Here is a 21,322-nt window from a genome sequence, read left to right on the forward strand (position 1 = left end):
ACTTTAGGTAGCTTTGCTTTTGTGTATTTTTTTTTTTTCTCTCATTAATAGGGGAGGGAAAGGAGAAAGTAGGGAGAGAGAGAGAAAATGGTGTGTGTTCTAACTCAGACTAAATACAGCTCTGTAGGAAAAGCTAAAGGAACCCTTGGCAGGGGACCTTTTAGTCCATCTGACATCAACTGTGGACAGGCCACCAAAGCTTCTGGAAGTGACAGAGCTCACAGAAGACGAGGAGAGCTGTACAAGCCAGGCTGCCCGAGTGCTGCCTGGGAACCCGCTAGACCTCCCCTCAGCCCTACAAACTGCAGGGCTCGCAGAGCCGAGGAAAGCCCCGAGCTGCCTCGGGCCAGGGTCATGAGGCCGCCACCCCCTATCCTGGCCTTAACTGCTGGGGACGGTCACCGCCACGGGGCTCGGGGGAGACAGCGCAGCGAGAAGGCACCGACCTGTCCTGCAGGTAAGCTGGGGGGACTGGGAGTCCAGAGGCAGGTGGGAAGGAGCCAGGCCCAGGCCAGGGGAGGTGCTGGGGAGGGCCCAGGGAACCGGAGCTGGAGACCTGCTCGTGACCAAACTAACGTTTCTGGGGAGAGAAACTGAGGGGCTGAAAGCAAACTGGGGGGTTATGAGGTGCCCAATCAGATTACCCACTGATGAGCAAATGGGGTTCTGGAGTCACGGCCGTGAGCGGAGCTGAATTCCCTGGTGCTGTGTGAGTGAGAGGATGCTCTGAGAGCTGACGGGAATAGTGCGGTAAATCCCGCAATCACAGCTGGCTGCACCCTAGACATAAGGCAGGTGGCCTGCTATGTCATATTTACATGCAGTCAGAGGGCGGGATGTAATCCTCAGGCTGACTGGGTAGCTGCGTTTTGGAGTGTAAGGGGAAAAAAACCCCACAACATCGTACTTGGGGGTCTCGTGCTCCCTCTGGGAAAACCACAAGCCACATCGAGGAAATTCGATATGAACTAGAGCAGGGGTCGGCACATTTTTTCTGTAAAGGACTAGACAGTCAACACTTTAGGCTTTGAAGGCCACAGGGTCTCTGTCACAACTACTGGACTCTGGCACTGCCCCAAAGCAGCCGTGGACAGTACGTGAACGAGTGGGCATGACTTATTTCCAGGAAAACGGTATTTACAAGAGCAGGTGGTGGACGGGATTCGCTCGGAGCAGTGGTTTGCCGACCCCTGAACTAGAGTCACAAACACTGATTCCTACATGCAAATGCAGTCCGAAAGATTCCATTTCTAGCACTAACTCCACCTGAAGCCCACAGCAGTGCCTGACAGGAAGTCTAAGGCTGCAGCCAGGCTCAGAAGAGAGGAGGCTGCGTGATTACCATGCCACAGCATCTGGACGGCTACCTCTTATCTGCCTCCCCCTCCATGGGACGCTCGCAAACTCAGGTGAAATCACAGGAAGCGTCACATACCATCGTGTACCTCTCTTAGCCAGGCCACCCACTTCAGGAAGCCTAATGCGCTCGTGGACACTAACTTCTGAAAAGGGTTTAGGACGGGAAAGTGACAAAAACGCATGTGGTAGCCTGCTTCTGGCCACAATACCAGCCCGACTGGCCCCTCGGCAAACCTAAGAAAAGTTGCTACATCCCTCACAATGAGGAAACTCCTAAAATGTTTTCCTGACTCTGGGAGTACAAGGTAACCTTTGACAGTTTAGCTACAAACACGCCCTGAATGTTAAGAAGACATCTGCAGAAGCCTTGAACAGAAACCACGTACCTGGGCTGGACTCTTCAGGAGGGGGACTGCAATCTGCACAGAAATGGAGGGTGACATGGATGATTAAGGAGCGGCACACGGTTCAAACACGAGCAACTCAACGCTTGGCGCAACTGCAGCAGCAGCTGGCAGTAAGCCGGCTAAACTGAGCCTCGGGGAAGAGGCCGGGGGCCTGCCTGCCTCTTCCCCAGGAGTCACACGAAGGTGGTCGGGCTGCCTGGAGCTCCCTGCCCGATCCACCGGTGTCAGCATTCATGTTGCTGGTACTTCAACATGACACACTCTTCGGGAAGAGCAGGTTAACGTGTCACAATGAGATAAAGCCCCCACGTCCATCCCATTGCATGTGCTGGAGCCCACGCTGGCTCACGACATCTGGAAGCAAACTTGCAGTGAGAGAGACTGACCGGTAAATCGAGCGTGCAGCTCAGAGCCCACCGCCCTGACTGACTCTAGAGCCCGGGCTAAAGGTCGGCTGCTGAGATCCAAAAGGTTAGGGTCCAGTCATGAAACCCATATACCAGACACATGCATGCCAATCTTTACGATGTTTAAGCCAAATACAAAACGTTTATGATTGAGGGAAGTCTAGAATTGGAACATCCCTCCAGGTCCCTCAAAGAATACCAAGTTTAACTCAATTTCACCTACACTGAGTCACATCGGGAAGTACTCATTTCAAGTTCTCTTCTCCCTTAAAAACTCTAAAATTCCTGGTTAACTGGGTGTGCCACCTGAAACAAGTTTGAAAAGGGATCGTTTGGGCTAAAAGCTTATTTTATTTTATGTCTAAACTTTTCAGTTCAAAGAACGTTTTAGGATCCTGAAACAGGTAGGTTCAGATCCTCAAGAATAACTAGAACCAGCTGAACGGAGACTTTGACAACCTGGATTGTCCAGAAGGGTGGTGGCAGGGATCTTCTGTCTAATCGTCTTTGGCAATGACTTCTTAAACTGGCCAACGGGACAGAAAATAGAGCAAAATTAAAGGCCTCTGTATGTTGAAGACTTCAGCGTCTTCACTAGAGCGCAAATATCCTGAGACTGCCTACTTCACAAAGAGGGAAACCACCGTGGGGTGCGTGATGCACAGTGGTGACTGTTCAACATCTGTCTGGCTAAAATCAGAATTACCCCAGGCCTTGGAAAAATACAGACTTCTGTCTCCCCATAACCCTTCCTCCAAGATCCCGAGGCTCTGTGAGGAGAAGGGTTTAGAAGCCTGTTTTCATGATCTGCAGTGATCCCAAACTGCTGGGCTGGGACCATGCCTGAGAAGGGATCAGGGGTTAAACCCACCGGGTAGACTCATCTTTCAATCAAACGGGAGAGAGGGATCTCCTCTTAGATCACAGAGGCCCCTGCGATTTGATGCCCACTGTGGACTGCTCCACACACATGCAGATTTTAGCACACAATCTCAGGGGTACGTGGACCTGGGGTGCAACCCATAGATCTCAGGTTAAGAGAAACCGGGTCCAGGGTTTGAAGGACTCTTCGGGGATGAGGAGAGCAGGAGAGAGTGTGTGGGGGAGGTAATGGAAGTCACCAAATCCTGACAGTTTGCAGACGGGTCACTTGGGTGGAAAACCAGGAGGAGTGGGAGGCTCACGGAGCCTCTGCGGTCCCCGCTGCGGGGGACTGGTCAGTGGGCCCTGCGGAGCCCTGACCCCAGGCGGGGTTGAGGCAGGGCGACTCCTTGATGAAAGATGAAAACCAAGGACCCAGGACAGGGTAGAGAATTGGAATGAAAAGAGAGAACGCCTTCAAAGAGGCATGGAGTTGTTCACAGGCAGTAAATACGCTGGTGTGAACACAACCCCGCTCATTAGGCCAAAACAAGTGCCCCAGGAACTTGGAAGGGCATCGGGAGTCACGGCAGAGCCCAGCTCTGGTCCCTGAGGACAAGAGATTGAGTAAAACAAATGGCTCACAGTCTGGCTTTTCCAGATCCTCCTGATCATGCCGAGGTCTGAACGGCTTCCCGGCTGTGCTCAGATGTTTAAATTAAGGATCATGTGCAGGTAATTTAGAGGCATATGGTTTCATACGTTTCTTTTGAGCTCTGATCAGCAGAGTCAGACTCTCTCAAACGCTTCCTACTCCCATGAGCACAACAGAGCTGATCTGTACGGCACACACAGGTACAAGTCAAGCCCTAAATATCACAAATAAATGCTCCTTTAAATAACCTTAAAACTGCACTTAAATTTGTCTATATATTTGAACAATATGGGACGTGCCTAGAAAAAGAGGACATTTCAGTTATGAATACAACAGTATATCCAGTTAAATGAACTATCTCCTGCATTTAAAAAAATCCAATCAGTAACTTTTTTTAAATCTGCAGAAAAATGTTTAAATTGCAAGCAAGACAATACTAAAGAGAAATGAGCAATGAACTTTCAGAAATTTTTTTAAAGAAACACAATTTACAGTAAAAAAAAAAAAAAAAAAAATGAGAGCACGAACAAAAACAAAACAGTTCCATGAACCAAACACAGGTTTGGGGAACTGAAAGTCGAACCCCTCACAGATGGCAGAGTGGAGGACGGGGACACCGGGGAAACACAGGCTCAAGTGAGAGCGCACCCTAGGGACAGACTGCAGGCGGACTGGAGGGGGAAGGCGTCTGACAAACCCAAGGAGGATCTACCAAGAGGCTCTGACAGGGGAGCGAGACCCTGCCTTGAATGAAAGCTGCCCGGTTCAGAAATGACAAGTCCCACTGCCAGCGGCCCATCCCTGGCCCAGCTGGGCCTTAACCCGCCCAAAGGGGGGCAAGGAGGCGGCGGCAGCAGCTGGATCTCAGCTGCCTGGCGCACAACCCCACCATCTCTTCCGGGGAAAGGCCAGAGCTGCAGGGACCAGGGACCCAGGGGTTCAGGAGGCACGAGGCCCCCAGCTGTAAGGCGACAGCGGGGCAGAGCGTCTGGTCATGCCCTGTGTCTCCGCAGGCAGCAGGCTGTTTCTGAAGCGTGCCGCTTCACGCCAGCGTCCTGCCTTCTACCGAGAGCCCCACCTTGGAGGTGGCGCCGAACAGAGGAACCTAACTGGCCCCCCCAGACGTGGGAGCGGGGCCCACCCTCTGACTGGGTTACGAGCAAGGCCCAGGGCAGCAGGCCTCTGCCGGATAAAAGTGCGCCCAGCCAGTGACAACCAGCCTTTCCAGACGAGTCCGCTGGGCTTGCCACCAGCTCTCATCCAGAGAGAGCTGCACGCCTCACGTTTTCCTTGATGCCTGATGCAGTAAGCAATCTCACGAGAAAGGCATCTACCGTTCGGCCTCCTTCGGGTTCCCAGACTGGCTGACAAACCAGCAAAGTCCAGGAGCCCCACCCTCCCGGACACGGCAGCATGAGCCCACAGGGCCCTGAGGACCGGCCTTCACCTGCAGGCTCACACGCGGGCCCCGCAGCCGTGAAGGCTCGGGGAGCCCCCGCCCCCACTGCTCTGGGTGCCGCGACACCCCCTCTGCTGAGAGGCCTCCCTGCAGTCTGCGTGGCGGGCGTGGAGTTAGAGACACACACGAACACACGGACAGCGCTCGAGGTGGAGGTGGGAAGCGGGGTGTGTACGCACGTGTGGTCGGGTGAGGGCGGCATGCGGTGGGGGGGCCTGGCGAGGGGGGCGCGTCGCAGAGGGGGTCCTCCGGTCGGATCCAGTAGGCCTGGCTGCCCTGGTTACCTTTCCTTCCTGCGCAGCTGCCGGTGCCGGGGAGGCTGTGGTCGCAGCCCTCGCCCTGCAGGCGCTCCCGCTGCAGCAGCTTGTCGGCCCGTTGGATGATGCACTCCAGGCTCTTGTCCACGTTCAGCCACACCTTCTCCTGGCGGACCCAAGGGGCGCGGGGTCAGCTCTCCCAGCAGGAGACACAGGGCAGAAAGCAGAGCCCGCCCCCGGGCACCATGCCCACTGAGACCCCGCAAGACGCAGAGAGGGCGAGACAATTTGGAATCCCCCATTAAAGCTGCATCTGCTTTTCCAAAGACAAGTCGATGTCCCGTGGGCGTCAGTTTCAAAGTTTGGGGGACGTCTGCTAGTCGCTGTCCCGGAGGCCACTGTGGGCACAAGGGCCACGGGAGCACCCTCGTCCCCTCCTCCCTCCCCGCAGACCTCGTACAAACACCGCAGGGGACTGAGGTCTTCTGCATGGAGGCGGTGGGTCGCTCAGCATGGGGGACGGGGGCGGGGGGTCCCTGCAGAAACCCAGGCAGCACTCAGGACGCCAGGGCAGGCCTGGGGGAGCGCGCTGCTGCCGCCGGTAATCCGGTGCCCCCAGGACGACACCGCCGAAGAACAGTCCCAGCAAATGACAAACACGAGTCCGTGATGTGTCACTCCCTCAAGGGGCAGACCCTGCTCTCAGAGCCCACCCAGCGGAAGCAACATCGTGACGGGATGTCAGGGCAGCGTCTCCCAAATCGTCATCAAGCTGCCCAGCACCTCAGCTCCCACATCTCCAGAAAGACGTGGCCCCGGCAGGGCTGACGGCCAGCGGAGGCCGAGGGGGCAGGGCCCGGGCTGGGCCCGACACCCGCGAGGGAGCGAGGCCTCGCATTTTCCAGGCCGGCTCAGCGGCAGGGTGACGGGCGGGGGCGGCAGACTCACCCACTCCTCCTCGTGCCAGTCCACCTGCAGGGAAGACCGGCTGTTCCTGCCCGACCACCTGGCCATGAGGGTGTCCTGGTCGTTCCTCAGCATCACCTGCTCCTCCTCAGTGGAGGTGGGCGAGGCCTTGGAGGCGATGTAGTCGGGCCGGGCCGCGTTCAGCCCGTGGATGGAGGTGGCCAGCAGCTTGCAGTCGCACACGGTGACCAGCTGCCGGGTCTGCAGGGACACACGCACACCTGGCCGCTAAGCACCCAGGTGGGGCTGCGGGGCCCGGCCTCTCTGAGCGCCCAGCCCACCCCCTCCTCCCTCCCACATGGTGCCCACACCCCAAGAGCTGCAGCCCTCGGGACGGCCGAGGCTAAAGGCTGCCTGCCGCACGACAGGCCCGGCTGAATCTCGGCAAGAACTTCCCACAGAAGCCCGGAGAACGCAAGGAAGACGACAGGGAGGCCAAGAAGCCTCTGACATTCTTGAATCCCGGCCAGCCTCTGAGCCTGACATGGCTGGAGGAGGGGCCCGGGGTGAGCCCAGTGCCAGCCTTCACTGGCTTCCCGGGCTGTCCCTCCATCCCAGGGCACAGGCCTCACACTTCAGTTTAACCGCTGAAGTCTTATGCTTCACATCTAATACCTGAAGCCCCGGGCAGCGGGATTCCTGGCATAGCACTTGCGGTTCTGGGGAATTCTGCACGCCAACAGCAGCTCTGTGGCTCAGAATTTGACGTCTGACAACGTCACCTTTATTTTATGAGTGGATTTAATCCCCGGCTCTCAGTCTTTTTACTGGGCAAACACATGGGAAGGATATAAGACATTCGGACGGGGAAAAGCAGCTCATCCCAGTGAAGCAGGTGTGTGTGGGGAAGTGTGACCAGAATCTGTGTGTGCACGTGTGTGTGCTTGTGGGCACGTGTGTGTTTGGCGGAGGCACGTACGTTGAGAGAGACACTGAGTCATGTGAAAAAGCATCATCCATCAATTTTTAATCAGGATCAGATGACAGTTAATTAGAAGCTGGTTTGTGGACTATATATAAGCCAGTGAAATTATACTGTTCTTATATTATGTGTGTATAATAATTCAGTTTCTTTTTTCGAACTGTGAGTACAACAGAAATGTGGCCCAAGATGTGCTGGGTAGGCAGTCACTAAGGAAGCAGAGGAAATGTCCCAGCTTCAACAAGACCCCCGTGCACGTGTAGGGGCTCCCTGGAAAGCCAAGTGCATGAAGCCACAGCCGAGGCTCCTGAGCTCCGGGCTCTATTGCTGGTCTGCCCCCATCCAGCTCTGTGACCATGGGCCAGTCACCAAGCCCCGCCCCAGGCCTTTGTGGGAATAGGATCTGAAGTCAGACCTTCAAGGTCATCCCAGTGTCACCATTTGTGTGGACAGCTCTAGGCACACATGAGGTGTCCAGGGGTATTCAGAAACCCAAGGGACCCCCACCCACCTGCAGCAGGGTAGCCTTTCCTACCTTGTCTGCTAAGATGGCGAGTGTTCTTTCGAGGCCAGTGGCAGACCTGTCCTTGGCCGCCCTCGAGAGCCTCTCTGCGTAGTAACTCACTTGGGTTTTCAGGGTGTTGATCTGGGCAATGATCTCCTTGGCTCTGACAATGTCCTGTGGTATGTAGATGATGGACTGGCAGCTGGACGACGTACTAAAAAGGATGAGAACAGCTTCTAAGGGGTTCTCTCGAATCGGTGGGGATAGTAGCACCTCCCCACCCCTGCCCACAACCAACACGAGGTGAAGCCTCCTGTTACTCGGGGCTGCTTCCTAGGCTAGTCTAGTTGTTGGTGGACAAGAGGAAATCTCAGCAGATCCATTCTGTCTGTACAGTAGAGGCTTATGTTAAAATACAGTTAAGCCTTTTATCCATGTTTGCATGTATCTGTATTCTTACTGTGTTTCTACCTGTGTGTACAGATGTTGAACCCAGTAGTTGCCTGGATGCTCATAACCTTTCACCTAAGAACCTCTTCTGTCGGTTTTTAAGCAGTACCTGAGTGGAGACCTGCTGACACCAGAGTGGCTCACACCGCAGTGAAGGGAGACTACAGTAGGGGCTGGACTTTGCCAAAAGAAACCTGTCTTTTCATGTGGCCAATCAGGACTTCAAACTTTCTGCGCACAGACCCACACCCTCCCTCGTGTGTCTACCCCAGCAAGTCCCCAGAACACTGGGCTTCCATCCTCTCTCCCCTGCTCCGGGATTCCCCTGCTCAATGTTCCATCAGATGAAGGGGGGCATGGAGAACATGCCGAACTGGAGGCCAGGCCTGGACGCCTCACTGGCTTTGAAAACCAGTCCTTCCCTCGTCCCCCACTCCCTGCCACCGAGCGGCATGTGCATCTCGGGATCTGATGTCAAAGCTACTGCCCGGCACAAACACCAGCCTCTGGGGATCCAACTCCACGCCCCTGGCTTCGTGGGACCTTCTAGATGGGGATGGTAAATTGCATGTCTCTTAGCTAAGATCCCCAATCAACCCAGTATCATAAGTTTATTTTTCAGACCACCTGAGGGAAACAGGGAGACGTATAAGGCAGCCATGCTTCATGTAAGGAGGGGCCCTGACTGGTCCCCTCGAAGAGCTGCCCTTTGAGTTCAGGGGAAGAGGGAGGACCACACCCCCCACTGCTGCCCCTGGAGGTGAGGGTCACACGGTAGGACTGAGCCCTTTCCCTGCTGGGCTCTTTCCACGGTAACCCGAAGCTGGGTCACCAACAAACCGCCCTGCCCATTCCCCTGACGGACTATGGGGTGAACATGCAAAAACAAAAACCGAAGCACCCCAGAAAAAAACAACACCCCAAGCCCAGACACCACAGTGAAAAACGATGCAGCTGCCAGAAGCCCATGCAGCAGGCTGCGGTCAAGCCTGCACAGCACGAGGTGCGCACGCTGCTTTCCAATCTGCAATCACTGCCAAATGAATAGCTGCCATCCAGGACAACTGAGTCTCAGGAACACGATCCGAAACAGGGTGTTTAAATTTATTCTTCCCAGGAGCCAGTATTTAGAGAACACACGGAACGGGCGCTGCACGCACACGTACACGTGTGTATGGAGACGGGTGTGTTCACTTCAGCAGATACAAAGCCTCCGGCAAGCGGGACAGAAAGCATCACCCCGCTCGCTGTGTGCTCCCACAGAACCTGTTAGTCACACGGGAAGGACGTGGCGGGAGCGAGAAAGGATGCACCTCAAAGAGCTGCTGTTCACGGATGACCGTGAACACACGAGCGTGGGAGCCCAACCACAGGCCTAAACGGGGGGCAGCCGCAGAGCCTCAGCCACGGGGGAGGGTGTCCTCAGCGTGCAGCACCTCCAGCAGCGTCCGCCCTGCCACGGCCCCTGAGCTGCTCCAGCTCTACGACGGCAGCAGTTCTGAGGGCTACGGGTGCCTCACAAGCCCCAGGGCTGAGCCCCTGTTCTGGGCCAGGGCAAGCGCCCCGGGCGGGTCTGGGGAGGCCTGGAACGGCAGTGGGGACCCCAGGCAGCAGGCATGGTGGCTTCTGGCTGCCATCTCACTGTTGGTAGAAAAAGTCACTTGGTTGTATTAATTGTTGGTTTGCCCTCCAGGGATAAAACTGGCCCTAGTAATAAGGTTTTACAAATCTCCATTAACTATTAAATACCATAAAAATGTAAGCTGGCTTCATTCCTACAAGACGTGAAGGGAAACTGAAAACTGAAAAGCCACAGGTTCTTGTAAAAGAAGCCAGGAAGGGACTCCCAGACGCACCAGTGGGTTGACTTGAAATCCCAGCACCTGGGGACCTGCCCGGCCTGGGCCCCTCATATCCTGGAGGAACGAAACTGGGTCTTCACTTCGAGCGAGCACAGCAATGAACCGCTACCAGACTGGGAGGGCTTGACACAGCAGACTGGAGGTGGGCTATTCATTATCACAGAACATTGCAGTTGGAAGGAGAATTCTGTCTATGAGGCTACAACTAGGAGCCCACGGGGGCACGGAGGGGGAAGCACCTCAGAGGAGGGGACAGTCTCTCCGCACGAGAGCAAGACCCAAACACACACTCTCCACAGACAGAAAACTCACCAACACTCCTCAAAACTGCTAAAGAAAAGAACCAAAACGAAATATTAGCAGCTTGTTAGCAAACGGCAAATGCAAAACAAAAATTAAAAAAACAAGTTCTCTTTCGTCAAAATTCTGGAGATCATTTGTCGAGGCCCCGACTACAGGGACGATTAAACTCAAGAGCCCAGCATGCTCACTGGTGAGAGCAACGTCTGTGCATGTGCTCGAGCCCCAGGGAGACGTCCCATGCAGGCGAGTAACACCTGAGCCGAAAGGAGAGCTCCCCTGGTGCAAACTATTCCTGCAGGTGGTTTTACGACATCAGTAGGACATTAAATAAAAATGTATATAATATATTAGAAAAATGCTGTAGAAGCACTTAGGGAATAAGAGGTACTGAAGTTAACATGCCAAACACTTAGGTATCAACACCCCAACCTTCCTGGGACAGGGACAGCCCTCTTGAGCGGCTTTCTCCTCCGGGGCCTCCACGCCAGCCTCAGGTCACACACTCGCACCTCCACGTGGCCACATGCAATGCTGCGACAGACACGCAGCTGGCTGTGCAGAGCATGGTGGCACAGGAAGCTCGCCTTTGTCCTAATTCCCAGGGAAGCACCGCGTCAGTGACTCCTCCGGGGGGGATCTGGTGGCCTGGCTTGTCTGCCCAGGGAGGAGCCCTTGGTGGGGACGAATCAAGGTCGAGGAGGCTGCCAGTGGCCTCCCAGAGATGCCGCCCAGCCCTGCACTCAGCTCTGACCCGACTCCCCAGCTGCTCTCCGCCAGCCTGCTGGCCCCTTGGCCCCTGACCTTTCTTCCCAACCCGTGCAGTCCGAGGTCACCTTGCTCAAGCCCTGTCCTGACTCCCGCCCTGGGGCCTGAGGCTCTGGCCGGTGCTAAGCCTCCTTCGACTGCCCCACGGGTCCTCCTGAGGCTGGCGGGCCTTGGCCTCACCGTCCTCAAAGCACTGGGCTCCGGCCCCTCGAGCCCACGTTCCACGCAGACTGCCCCGTCGTGGCTCCAGCTTGTTCCTTCTCTGCAGCCCCACCTTCTTCTCCGGGCCTCGCCGCCCCGTCTCCTCCAGAACCTCGCTCCATCGGTGTCCTCTCCCGTCTCCCTCCACTTGCCTTCATCTCTCCTATCAGCCAGAGCACGGGCTCATCTCGGTCACCTTCTGCGCGCCTGAGGCCTTCACGCTGCTCTTCCACCTCACGGCCCGAGGAGCCCAGGCCTCGGCCACACGCATGGCATCCACTTCCTACACCCGCACCCCCTGGTCAAGGTAAGCCTGGCGCGTGACGCTCGGGAAGATCACCCACGCCTCGCGGCGTCCAGCTCAACAGCTCGGTTTAGCGCTCTCTCCCGCCCCCTCTGATCCACAGCCCACCCTGCACCCTCCGCTCTCCGATTTCCAGCAGGCTCCGAGCGCTGGTGCTGACTTTGCCCCAGGGCCAGGCCCAGACCCGTCAGCTCTGGTCACCTGCACGCAGCCTGCGCCTGCCCGGCCCCTCCCCTCGGCTCCTGCCCCCAAGGCCCCGCCCCTCACCGTGAGCTCCGCAAGGCCCGCCCCACCCCGCCCACCTCCCAAGTTCCTGCTCAGCGTGGTCAACTCCGTGCAGCCCCTTGAGCCTTTCTGACACTGACGACCTCTCCCGGGCTTCACGCTTTGTGACCTTCAACCTACCGACCAGGGCCTGTAAAGGACAGCCGAGCCCCAGCGTCCAGGAGGGCCGCCGCCTGGGGCTCTGCTCTCCAGGTGCATTTCCATCCGCTGTCATTTTACAGGGACAGGACCACGGCTCGGGTGCCTCGTCACCCACCCAGCTCAGTCACACACACACAGAGCAACACAGGGCCCGTAAGACAGCTCCTCCCGGCCCGCAAAAGCAGATCGGATGCTGGATGTTTTCTGTGGTCCCGTTTTGACTTTCTTTTTTTTTTTTTAACCTAGGAAGCGTCAGACGGCAGTACAAGGACAACAAACACCCTCCAAGAACTTACTGTTTCTTGGTCTCTTCAAATTTGTGCAGCTTTTTGCGGAGACCTCCTGACTTAAAGCCTTGGCAGTGTGCTGCTGGCGCTCCGATGGTGACAATGTCGTAGTTCTGATCTGAATGACAGAAAGCTCTCCTCCGTTACTCTGGGCTCAGGCCTGTGGACGAGCCAGCTACAGGGATACGTGCACAACTCTGGGATCCCCCGCCAGCCCACTTCCAAGCAGCCTGTGGTTCCCTCAGTCGCACAGCCCGGGCTGCCCGAGGGCCTCTGGAGCCAAGCACCATCATCTCGGCTACGAGGGTCCTGTCTCAGGGGAGAGTCACACAGGGCAGAGGGCAACTACCCAGCGACTCAGCTTGCATCCCTCCTTCAGAAGGATGACCTGTGGGCAATTCTGCCGCAGCAACACAAAGGGAATCTGGAGGGGGGACAAACGAGGGGGAGGGGTCTGAGCTCTCCACAGAGGCCTTCCGGAGGCCCTTGGGCTGTGCCTTTGCCGAGCGCCCAGCAGCAGCACACACAGGGCAGGCTGGGGCAGATGTGGGGCAGCTCAGGGAGAAAAGAAGTGAGATGTGATCGAGCGAGACGGTTACCTGATCCTCCATCGTCCTGAACTCTCATCCTCTGTATGTGTAAGTTTGTGGGAACAAATTCTAACTTTTTATCTGCTTTCAAACTGCTTGCCTTGAACGAGGGACCTGAGGAATGGAATGTGAGAAAATAAAGATGGTCAGCCCGTATCCCCCATTCATGAACGGTGGGTGGAGAAGGGACAGTCTGAGGGTCCTGCTGCGGGTGTGCAGGTGTGTGTCAGCAGTGGCCTCGGAAACTCTGAGCTGCCCGTGAGCACACTTCCTTCCCGGACGATGGGGGTGAAAGGTTGAGGGAGAGCAGCTCCCGGCCAGGAGACTGGTTCAGGGTCCTAGGTGGTGAAAGGGGCCTGGTGGATCCACCCTCGGAGGCTCAGGAGCGACGCCGGGCCTTCCCATCGGCAGCTCTCAACCGACAGGTCTGACACAGGGACAGGATTCTGTGCAGCACGATGTCAGCACCACTATAAAAAGCAAGTGGGCCCGTGCCAGGAAGTGCCTGTTCCAACTGTAGAGCCTGCCGGCATCCAAGATCTAAGAAACTGGTGTGACGGGAGCAACACTTCTCAATTCTGAAAAGTGATGAGAAGGTCTGCTCATCGCCCCAGGTCTATCAGATGAGCAAACGCTACACAGCCTCGATTCTGGCCTCCGGAAAACACGCTAACATGTCCCCTTGCGCATCCTGGAGTGGGGCTCAGGAGTTTGGACCATGTTTTCTACCAAATATTCACAATCTTATTTCTATAATTAGAATACTAAACTAATTAAGTAAAGAACTACTTGCCTAGAAAAAGAGACTATAAATTACACTAACAATCAGGAGAAATAAACATTCCACCTAGTGAAAAAAGACAAATTTATGTTGCCAGTATGCAAAACGCAGACCAGCCACTGTCCGCTTTGCACTTTGCCACGGGAGATGGTTCTCTAGCTACTGACGGGGTAGCCCATGGACCCCCGGCACTGGCATCCTGGGAGCCTGTTATAAATGCAGAATCCCAGACGTGCTGTTCACGAGACTCTCTGGAGACTTAGAAGCACACTGACATCTCAGAAGCTCTGCTCTAGAAGAATCATGGTGGGGGCGTTTCAGACTTTCCCAGGTAACAAGCATCCAGCACGGGCAGGTCCCTAGGTCCCTTCAGGCAAACACTACCATTTGTCTTAGAAATACACTTAGATCTGTTCTTCAGATTCAAACCAAACCCAGGGCACCATCATCTTGTCATCACTCCTGTAAACCTGGATGCTTCTCAGCCAAGTTTAGGAACGGGTTCCTCTGTGCTGTCCCCACATTAAGGGGTTACGATTTTCTTTAAAAGCTGAAATTCTATTATAAAGAGGGGAAGGAGGGAAGAATCTGAAGATAGAGAATAAAGTAACAGAAAACCAAAAAAGTCACTCCATTTGGAACCAAAAGGGAATGAGTTAAGCATAGTCTTCTAAACCTACCCTGAAAATGTTTTGAAAATCAAGTGGCATCTTTCAAGAAGAAAAGATGTGTCTATATTTCACTTTCACTTTTGAGTCTTAAAATGGAGAGCTCCATTCAGACAATTCATATGTAAATATAAGGACCGCTAAACAGTTAAACCGGGAAATCTAGAAAACCCTGCCTTGCTTTGTCTCAAGGCAAACGGCCTGCATCCTTTTGGCCATTTCACTGATGCTAGACCAAGATGAAGAAATAAAATGAACCAAGAGCCTGTGACTTTGTCTTTCCTGAATTTCATCCTACAGCGGTTGTTTTGGCAGATGACACCATGGAAGGAACTTTCGATGCAATTCACACATTTGTCTTCTCAATTAAGATCTGAAAACTCCATATTTGAGAGAACTCACACCTACATGAGAATCTATTTTTAAAAATCCATTAGAGTGTCTGTCAGTGGGAATGACCCTGGGTTCCAGATTTCCAGCTGGGAAAATGAGAGCGGGTGAGCCATGGTGGGGTTGAGAGCGGGCACCCACCTTTGTACTGATGGAGGTCGGTCAGGTTCTCCTGGTACGTGAGGATGATGGTCTGGTACTGAGTGACGATCTGGCGCCGGAGGCTCTCCCAGCAAGGGGACAGTTCCCCCAGCTCCTCCAGTTCACACACTCTGCAAGAAGACACACGCATCAGGCCATGGCGCCGGCTCCCTCCCAGCAGAGGCTCAGGAGTCCTGACCAGCCAGGAGGACAGATGGATGTGGACGCGTCATGCCCAGGGAAGGCCCTGCGAGTCTGGAGGGGCAGCAGCAGGGCAGGACAGCAGACAGCTCCAAGAGCGGCTGTAAAAAAGGCAGACCACTGACCACGTGGAAACTGCACAGACAGGCTTTTCATAGGAACTCAGTCAAATGTTCAGGGAAAACTAAGTGAAGGAGTGAAGAGGGGAGTGGCTCCACCACAGCACCCTGGCGACCTTGCATGTGTCCAGAGGCCACAGGGGCGTGAAGGCTTGAACTGCAGCCTGAGTCTGACCCTCCCGGAGCACAGGAGGACTGGAGCCTGAGGGCAACTGCTACAGGCTCTCCCCACCCGTCCATCCCCCCAACGCGGGGCTGTCACCACCTCCTGGATTCTGGGAGGCGGGGCTTTCTGCCCTCACCAGAGCAGAGCTGCAGAGTATAAAGCTGTCCCGCGAGCCGGGCTGCTCAGCAACGGGGGTCCCGTGGCTCCTGCTGCGGCCACCAGGCCCCTTATGTTTCACTGTCATCCTATTCGGGTCCGGGACAAGGACCCTGGGAAGATGGCAGCTTTAGCTATCGTTCCCTTTACTACCTGTGTAAGTAATGAACTGTCTAGATCTAAAAGTGCATAGAGAAGAAGACGAGGGAAAAAAAGAATTTGTTATATCCACAAAAACGAAAGCTGTTTAAGAACTGAAATATAAACTTCTTAGCTCAGCCGGAAATAAGAGCTACATAATCAGAATAATGAACACAAAAAATGGATTCAAAAAAGAAGGATAACCATTTTAGGAAACTTAGGAAACTGGGGGGGAAGGTACAAAAGACCCAAAATCCTCTTCATAGGAAATCAGCAGTTAATCTCTGAAGTTGATTAATTAAGAGAGCACGCTGTACATAAATCTAGAAATATAGCAGAAAACACTAAAACGGCTAAAAGTGGTTGTTTCTTGGGAAGGAGATCAGAAAGTTGAGAATCCCAAGACTTACGCTTTTCGTTAAAAACCTTTTTGCGCTCTTTGGCGTTTTATACTATGCGCGTTTTCCTCTAAGGGGGGGAAAACGCTAAGTTTATAGAAGTGTTTAGGAATCTACTAAATTTTCTAAAGTTAAAAAAAAAATTTTAAAGCTGTGCCATTTTATTATTATTACTATTACTAATCAATAAGATTAATGTAAAAGAACCCTCGGTGCAGGCAAGGCTGGGTGGGACCAATGTCCCCGTGGGTTGCCGGCTGAGTGGCCCCAATGGCCTTGGGTCTGCAACCGAGCCTGTCTGCCTCAGCCGCTGCGAGCCCTTCTCTCTCCGTGTCTCTGCCCGTGTGTCACGTGGCTCCTCCTTGTGCTTCGGGTGTCAGCTTAGTGTCACCGTCTCTCAGAGGCCTGCCCCGGTCACCCTCCTCCTTCTCACGGCCCCTTTTAAGTTCTGCACACCAGTGACCCCCGTCTGGGCCCCGTGTGGCCCAAGTTCTGTTACTGACTGTCTCCCACGGTCCATCTCGCTCATCAAGACCCCCGCCTCCCCACCACAGTGAGCAGAACACTGGCCATGTGGTTGGTGTGAGAAACAACAAAACCCTCCAAACCGACACAACGAATGAATGAACTCTTCCGAGTTATAGTGAGTGCACCAAACAGTGGGAAATTATGCGTAACTAAAAATTTAGTGAGACTGAAGATATATAGAAAAGTAGATGGTAGCTATGTAAATATATTACAAATATGGAAAAGCTGAAAGGAAGTTTTAAAAAATTAACTCTACAAAATATACACAGGGCTTCCCTGGTGGCGCAGTGGTTAAGAATCCGCCTGCCAACACAGAGGACACGGGTTCAAGCCCTGGTCCGGGAAGATCCCACGTGCCGCGGAGCAACTAAGCCCGCGCGCCACAACTACTGAGCCCGCGAGCCACAACTACTGAGCCTGCACTCTAGAGCCCACGAGCCACAACTACAAAGCCCACGTGCCACAACTACTGAAGCCTGCACACCTAGAGCCCGTGCTCTGCAACAAGAGAAGCCACCGCAACGAGGAGCCTGCACACTGCAACGAAAAGGAGTCCCCCGCTCGCCGCAACTAGAGAAAGCCCGCGCACAGCAACAAAAACCCAACACAGCCAAAAATAAATAAATAAAATAAGTTCATCTAAAAAAATAAAAAATAAATAAAATATACACATATAGGGGGATAAAGCAGCTCATTGCATTATTCTTCCCCTTTTTCTCTAAGTTCAAATTTTTTTTCAAGATAGAAAAATTAAAAAATAGCTGTATTAAAACAGTAGGATCTGGCTGCACTGTTTTCCTTCATGCAGCTGCTGTGTTGCATCTACGATTAACACTGCTCGATGGCAAGGAGCAGAGATGACTCTTAGGTGGACGGGAGACGTACTCTGCAGTGCCCGGACCTCCTCGCAGGCTGCTCCCCGCCTCAGGACCAGTGAAGCAGGCCCCGGGCCGAGAGACACAGAGCATCAGTGTCCTGATGGGTCATCCTTAGCCCTCTGGAGCCCGGACCGTAGGAAACCGTGACCCAGGCAGCCGCAACCAGAGAGGGACCAGCTAGTCTAACTTTCTCAGGGCTGGAGGGGAGGCGAGGGGACCCGTGCTCAGCAGGGGCACAGCTGGCGTGTCGGGCACGCTGTCTCGTGACGTCCTCGCACAGAAACCCCGGGACACAGATGAGCAAACTGAGCCCAGGCCGCGCAGCAGGCAGGCGGCGGACGCCGGGCGTGCGGCCCATCTGAGGCCAGTGCTCACCCACCCCGTCCATGGGCCTTCCAGACGGGAGGGGCAGATGACAGGGGGCCTCACCTGGCCGCATCCTCCTCCAGCAGGAGCTTCACAAACTGCCGGGGCACGTGCAGGGACAGCATGCTCTCTGCCATCTGCTCCAGGATCCGCAGGTGGTTGCCCTCGGTGGTCGGGAACCGGTACATGCGGCAGATGGCACCGCCGAACACTGAGGCGGGAGGGCGACGGGCCGCGGTGAGCAGGCGCAGGCCGCCGCGGGGCCCCCTCCCCCCCGGCCTCCGGGTCTCCTTCCTGCTCATCTCCAGGGAGTTAAAACACTTAAACCCACACCCACGGAGTGACCGAGCCCGAACGCCCCTGCCCTGTGACATGCGGTCTCATCATCCCAGACCGTGTCACCAGCTCTAAGGTGCTAGGACTGGGGCGGGGAGGCTGCCGGTCACCGAGCCCGACGCCATCGAGACAGAGCAAAAGGAAGCAGGAGCCTCCTCCCCGGAGGGTCACGAGGTCCCGACATGCTGCCACAAAGGCACGCTGATGTGCAGAGAGAGGTGACGATGGGCGTGCACAGCCGTGACAACCAGAGCGGGTGGGGAAGCAGACCGCAGACCCGCGTGGACACTCACGAGTGGCAAGGGCACCGACAGAGGAAGCTGCTTACCCGATTTCAGTAAAGTGTCTTTTCGCAACGAAGCGTATTTGGATCGGATTCCCAAGGCCTCGGTCAAGCTCTCGTCAACAGGCAGAACCATCTAAAAACATGTACAGAAAAGCATGAGAAAACTGTGACTGACTCCAGAGCACATCACGTCATAAAAGAACCCTTGAAACTAACATCCACCATCAACTCTACGAGGAACGCACAGCCACAGACCAGTGAGGCCCCCTCCCGGGACGCTGAACATACTCCGCCCACACAGTTTTCTAGAAATGCACAACTTTCGACCGAGTCACTTCCCCTTGTCTTTGAGTGTTCTGACGTGTAGGATGAAAGAGCAGTGGTAGACAAGGCCCAGGAGTATTTCCACAGCTGACGTTCAGGTTCATTTGGGGTAAAATGAGAGATCTCTGTATTTTACAATGACTACCAGCGTTTGGGCTCTGAAATTAGAACTGTCGTTTGAGAGTGTCTGGGTGAGCGGCTGTGCATCAGAGAGGGCGACACGGTCGGTGGGGGGGCCGGGCACAGGTGTGAGACGGGGCCCAGGCAGCTGCGAGGCAGAGGAGCATCTGGGAGAGGAAGACCGTGACCAGCCCTCAGGGTGACCTGGGTCTCACCCCACACCCACGAGCCACCTCTGCCCTCCCGACTGACTGCAGCTCGCCCTCTGGAGAGACGCCGGCGTGGCCTGGGGCTAGGGGCAGGGGACCGCTTCTCTCTACTTGGAGAAGTGCCTGGGGGGACTGGCGCGCCCGGCAGAGCCCGGCCTTCCCCTCCCCACAGCTCACTGGCAAAGTGCGTCGGGACAGTCCTCGACTCCTCACGGAGAGGAGCAAAGTGGTGTGCTCACCCTCCCGTTGACGGTGTCCAGAGACCGGGTCACGGGGGGCCGCTGGTCTGACTTCTCCTCCATCTGCCAGCCCATCACGGTGATGTTGCCCACGCGGTCGCTCTCCGCAGACCTGCAAGCGGCAACGCGCTTCGGTAAACAGCGCCGTGACTGCGCTTCGTTTTCTGCTTCAACACAAAGCACAGCTTCCTGGATGGTCAAGGGGTCCTGGGGGTGCCAGGATGGGGTGAGCTGGTGGGTCAAGCAGCAGTTACCGTGTGAACAGGCTCCGGGGGAGGCAGGCGAGGAGATGGGGGCACAGAAGAGGGCTGTGTCTGAGAGGAGACGATACCCCAGAGATGGGTGGCGTGCCCGGTGAAGCGGGGGTCGGGGGTAGCCAATGCCCGCTCGGGAGGCTGGCGCCCATCAGCCCTGGGCTGACCCCGCCCCGGAGTGTGGTGCGGACACACCTTGCAATCGGGACTGGAGAGCACCTTCTTCTGGCACTAGACCCCTTTTCTACTCATTCCCACCCCACCCTCAAGCTCTGATTAGCCTCAAGGCCTAGGCCGGGACCCCAAGTAAGCTGAGGTCACCCAGGATTTCCCAAAGCCTCTGAATCCTTCATGGTATAGCTGACACCACTCTAGCCCTGGTCTGCTTTACTGCTAAGACCCCTCAGGGTGGCTGCTGGCTGCCTGGGCCCATCTGATTCATCCAGGGAAGCCCCAGTGAATCCTTGATTCATTCAGAGATACCCTGAAGCCTCTGGCTTTTTTATCTAAGCTGTGGGGCTTAGCCAGGTTCTAAATTTTTATGTGGTCACATGCATCCACTGACCATTTCCTCTGTGACTCACTCTCATGGTTCTCGTGCCTGGAAAAGTCCCTTCCCAGGCTCTCTATTCGATGGTCATCTCTAGCTCCTTTTAAAAAGGATGATGGGGCTTCCCTGGTGGCGCAGTGGTTAAGAATCCGCCTGCCAGTGCGGGGGACGCAGGTTCGATCCCTGGTCCGGGAAGATCCCACATGCCGCGGAGCAACTGAGTCCGTGCGTTACAACTACGGAGCCTGCGTTCTAGAACCTGCAAGCCACAGCTACTGAGTCCCCGTGCCACAGCTACTGAAGCCCGAGTGCCTAGAGCCCGTGCTCCGCAACAAGAGAAGCCACCACAATGAGAAGCCCGCTTGCCGCAACCAGAGGAAAGCCCATGCGCAGCAACAAAGACCCAACGCAGCCAAAAACTAAAAAATAAAAAGTGCAGGCTCTAGAATCAGACACCCTGGATTTGTACGTGGGCTCTGATAGTTCTTAGCTGGATAACACTGAGCAAGTTAATTAACCTCTCTGGACCTCAGGTTCCTAATATCTTCTCCTAGGGTTGCCGTATTAGGCGAGGTCATACAGGAGAACACACAGTAAGAGCTTAATAAATGACTATAAAATGTAAGGAGGATGCCCACGTCTTACATTTAACCCTACTCCAACTAGAATCAGCTCTGGCGTATGATGTACCTGGCTGTTCTTCTCTAACGGCCCCTCCCCCACGCGACCCTGATTTTTCTCCCCGAGACCCCTTCCTCGTCCTGAGTCAAGCTCTCCACATACACAGCAGGGTGAGCCCTGCCCAACGCCTTCAACTCCGTCATCTCCATAGCTTCAAAATGTCGCACTACTAGCAGGGAATTCATCTTCTGTGTCAAAATCTTCTTCGCTATTTGGGACTATTTCCCCAATTTTTACATTATTTTGAAAAAAAAAAAAAAAAAAAAAAGAACACTGTGTCAGGGTGGGAACTGCCCCTAAAATGAATCTGGGAAGGACCAATACCTTGACCCCAACATAGTGGGGTCCCCCCCTGCGCCTCCCTCCCCACATTCCTTCCTTCCACAAATATTTATTGAGCAGCA

At 54.9% G+C, this 21,322-nt stretch overlaps 1 protein-coding gene across 7 annotated transcripts in view; it reads right to left on the reverse strand.

The window, feature by feature from the left end:
• Positions 1-21,322, reverse strand: part of INPP4A (inositol polyphosphate-4-phosphatase type I A) — a 149,189-nt gene that overhangs the window by 40,646 nt on the left and 87,221 nt on the right. For 6 of the 7 annotated variants that reach the window (XR_003794821.1, XR_003794822.1, XR_003794820.1 and 3 more), the window contains 10 exons: positions 19,434-19,545; positions 18,584-18,674; positions 17,983-18,130; positions 14,967-15,097; positions 12,996-13,100; positions 12,406-12,514; positions 7,829-8,012; positions 6,354-6,572; positions 5,328-5,571; positions 1,746-1,778 (listed from right to left, as the gene is read on the reverse strand). Coding sequence is in view for 4 of the 7 variants with exons in the window: in XM_029231365.1 (XP_029087198.1) it covers positions 1,746-1,778; positions 5,328-5,571; positions 6,354-6,572; positions 7,829-8,012; positions 12,406-12,514; positions 12,996-13,100; positions 14,967-15,097; positions 17,983-18,130; positions 18,584-18,674; positions 19,434-19,545 (1,376 nt within the window). In the remaining 3 variants the exon portion in view is untranslated. The remainder of the gene's footprint in view (positions 1-1,745; positions 1,779-5,327; positions 5,572-6,353; positions 6,573-7,828; positions 8,013-12,405; positions 12,515-12,995; positions 13,101-14,966; positions 15,098-17,982; positions 18,131-18,583; positions 18,675-19,433; positions 19,546-21,322) is intronic. The other variant, XM_029231366.1, reaches the window with a different exon arrangement.

This window comes from Monodon monoceros, unplaced genomic scaffold (assembly GCF_005190385.1).
Source record: "Monodon monoceros isolate NGI ecotype Baffin Bay Population unplaced genomic scaffold, NGI_Narwhal_1 Super_Scaffold_19, whole genome shotgun sequence".
NCBI classification, from domain to species: Eukaryota; Metazoa; Chordata; class Mammalia; order Artiodactyla; family Monodontidae; genus Monodon; species Monodon monoceros.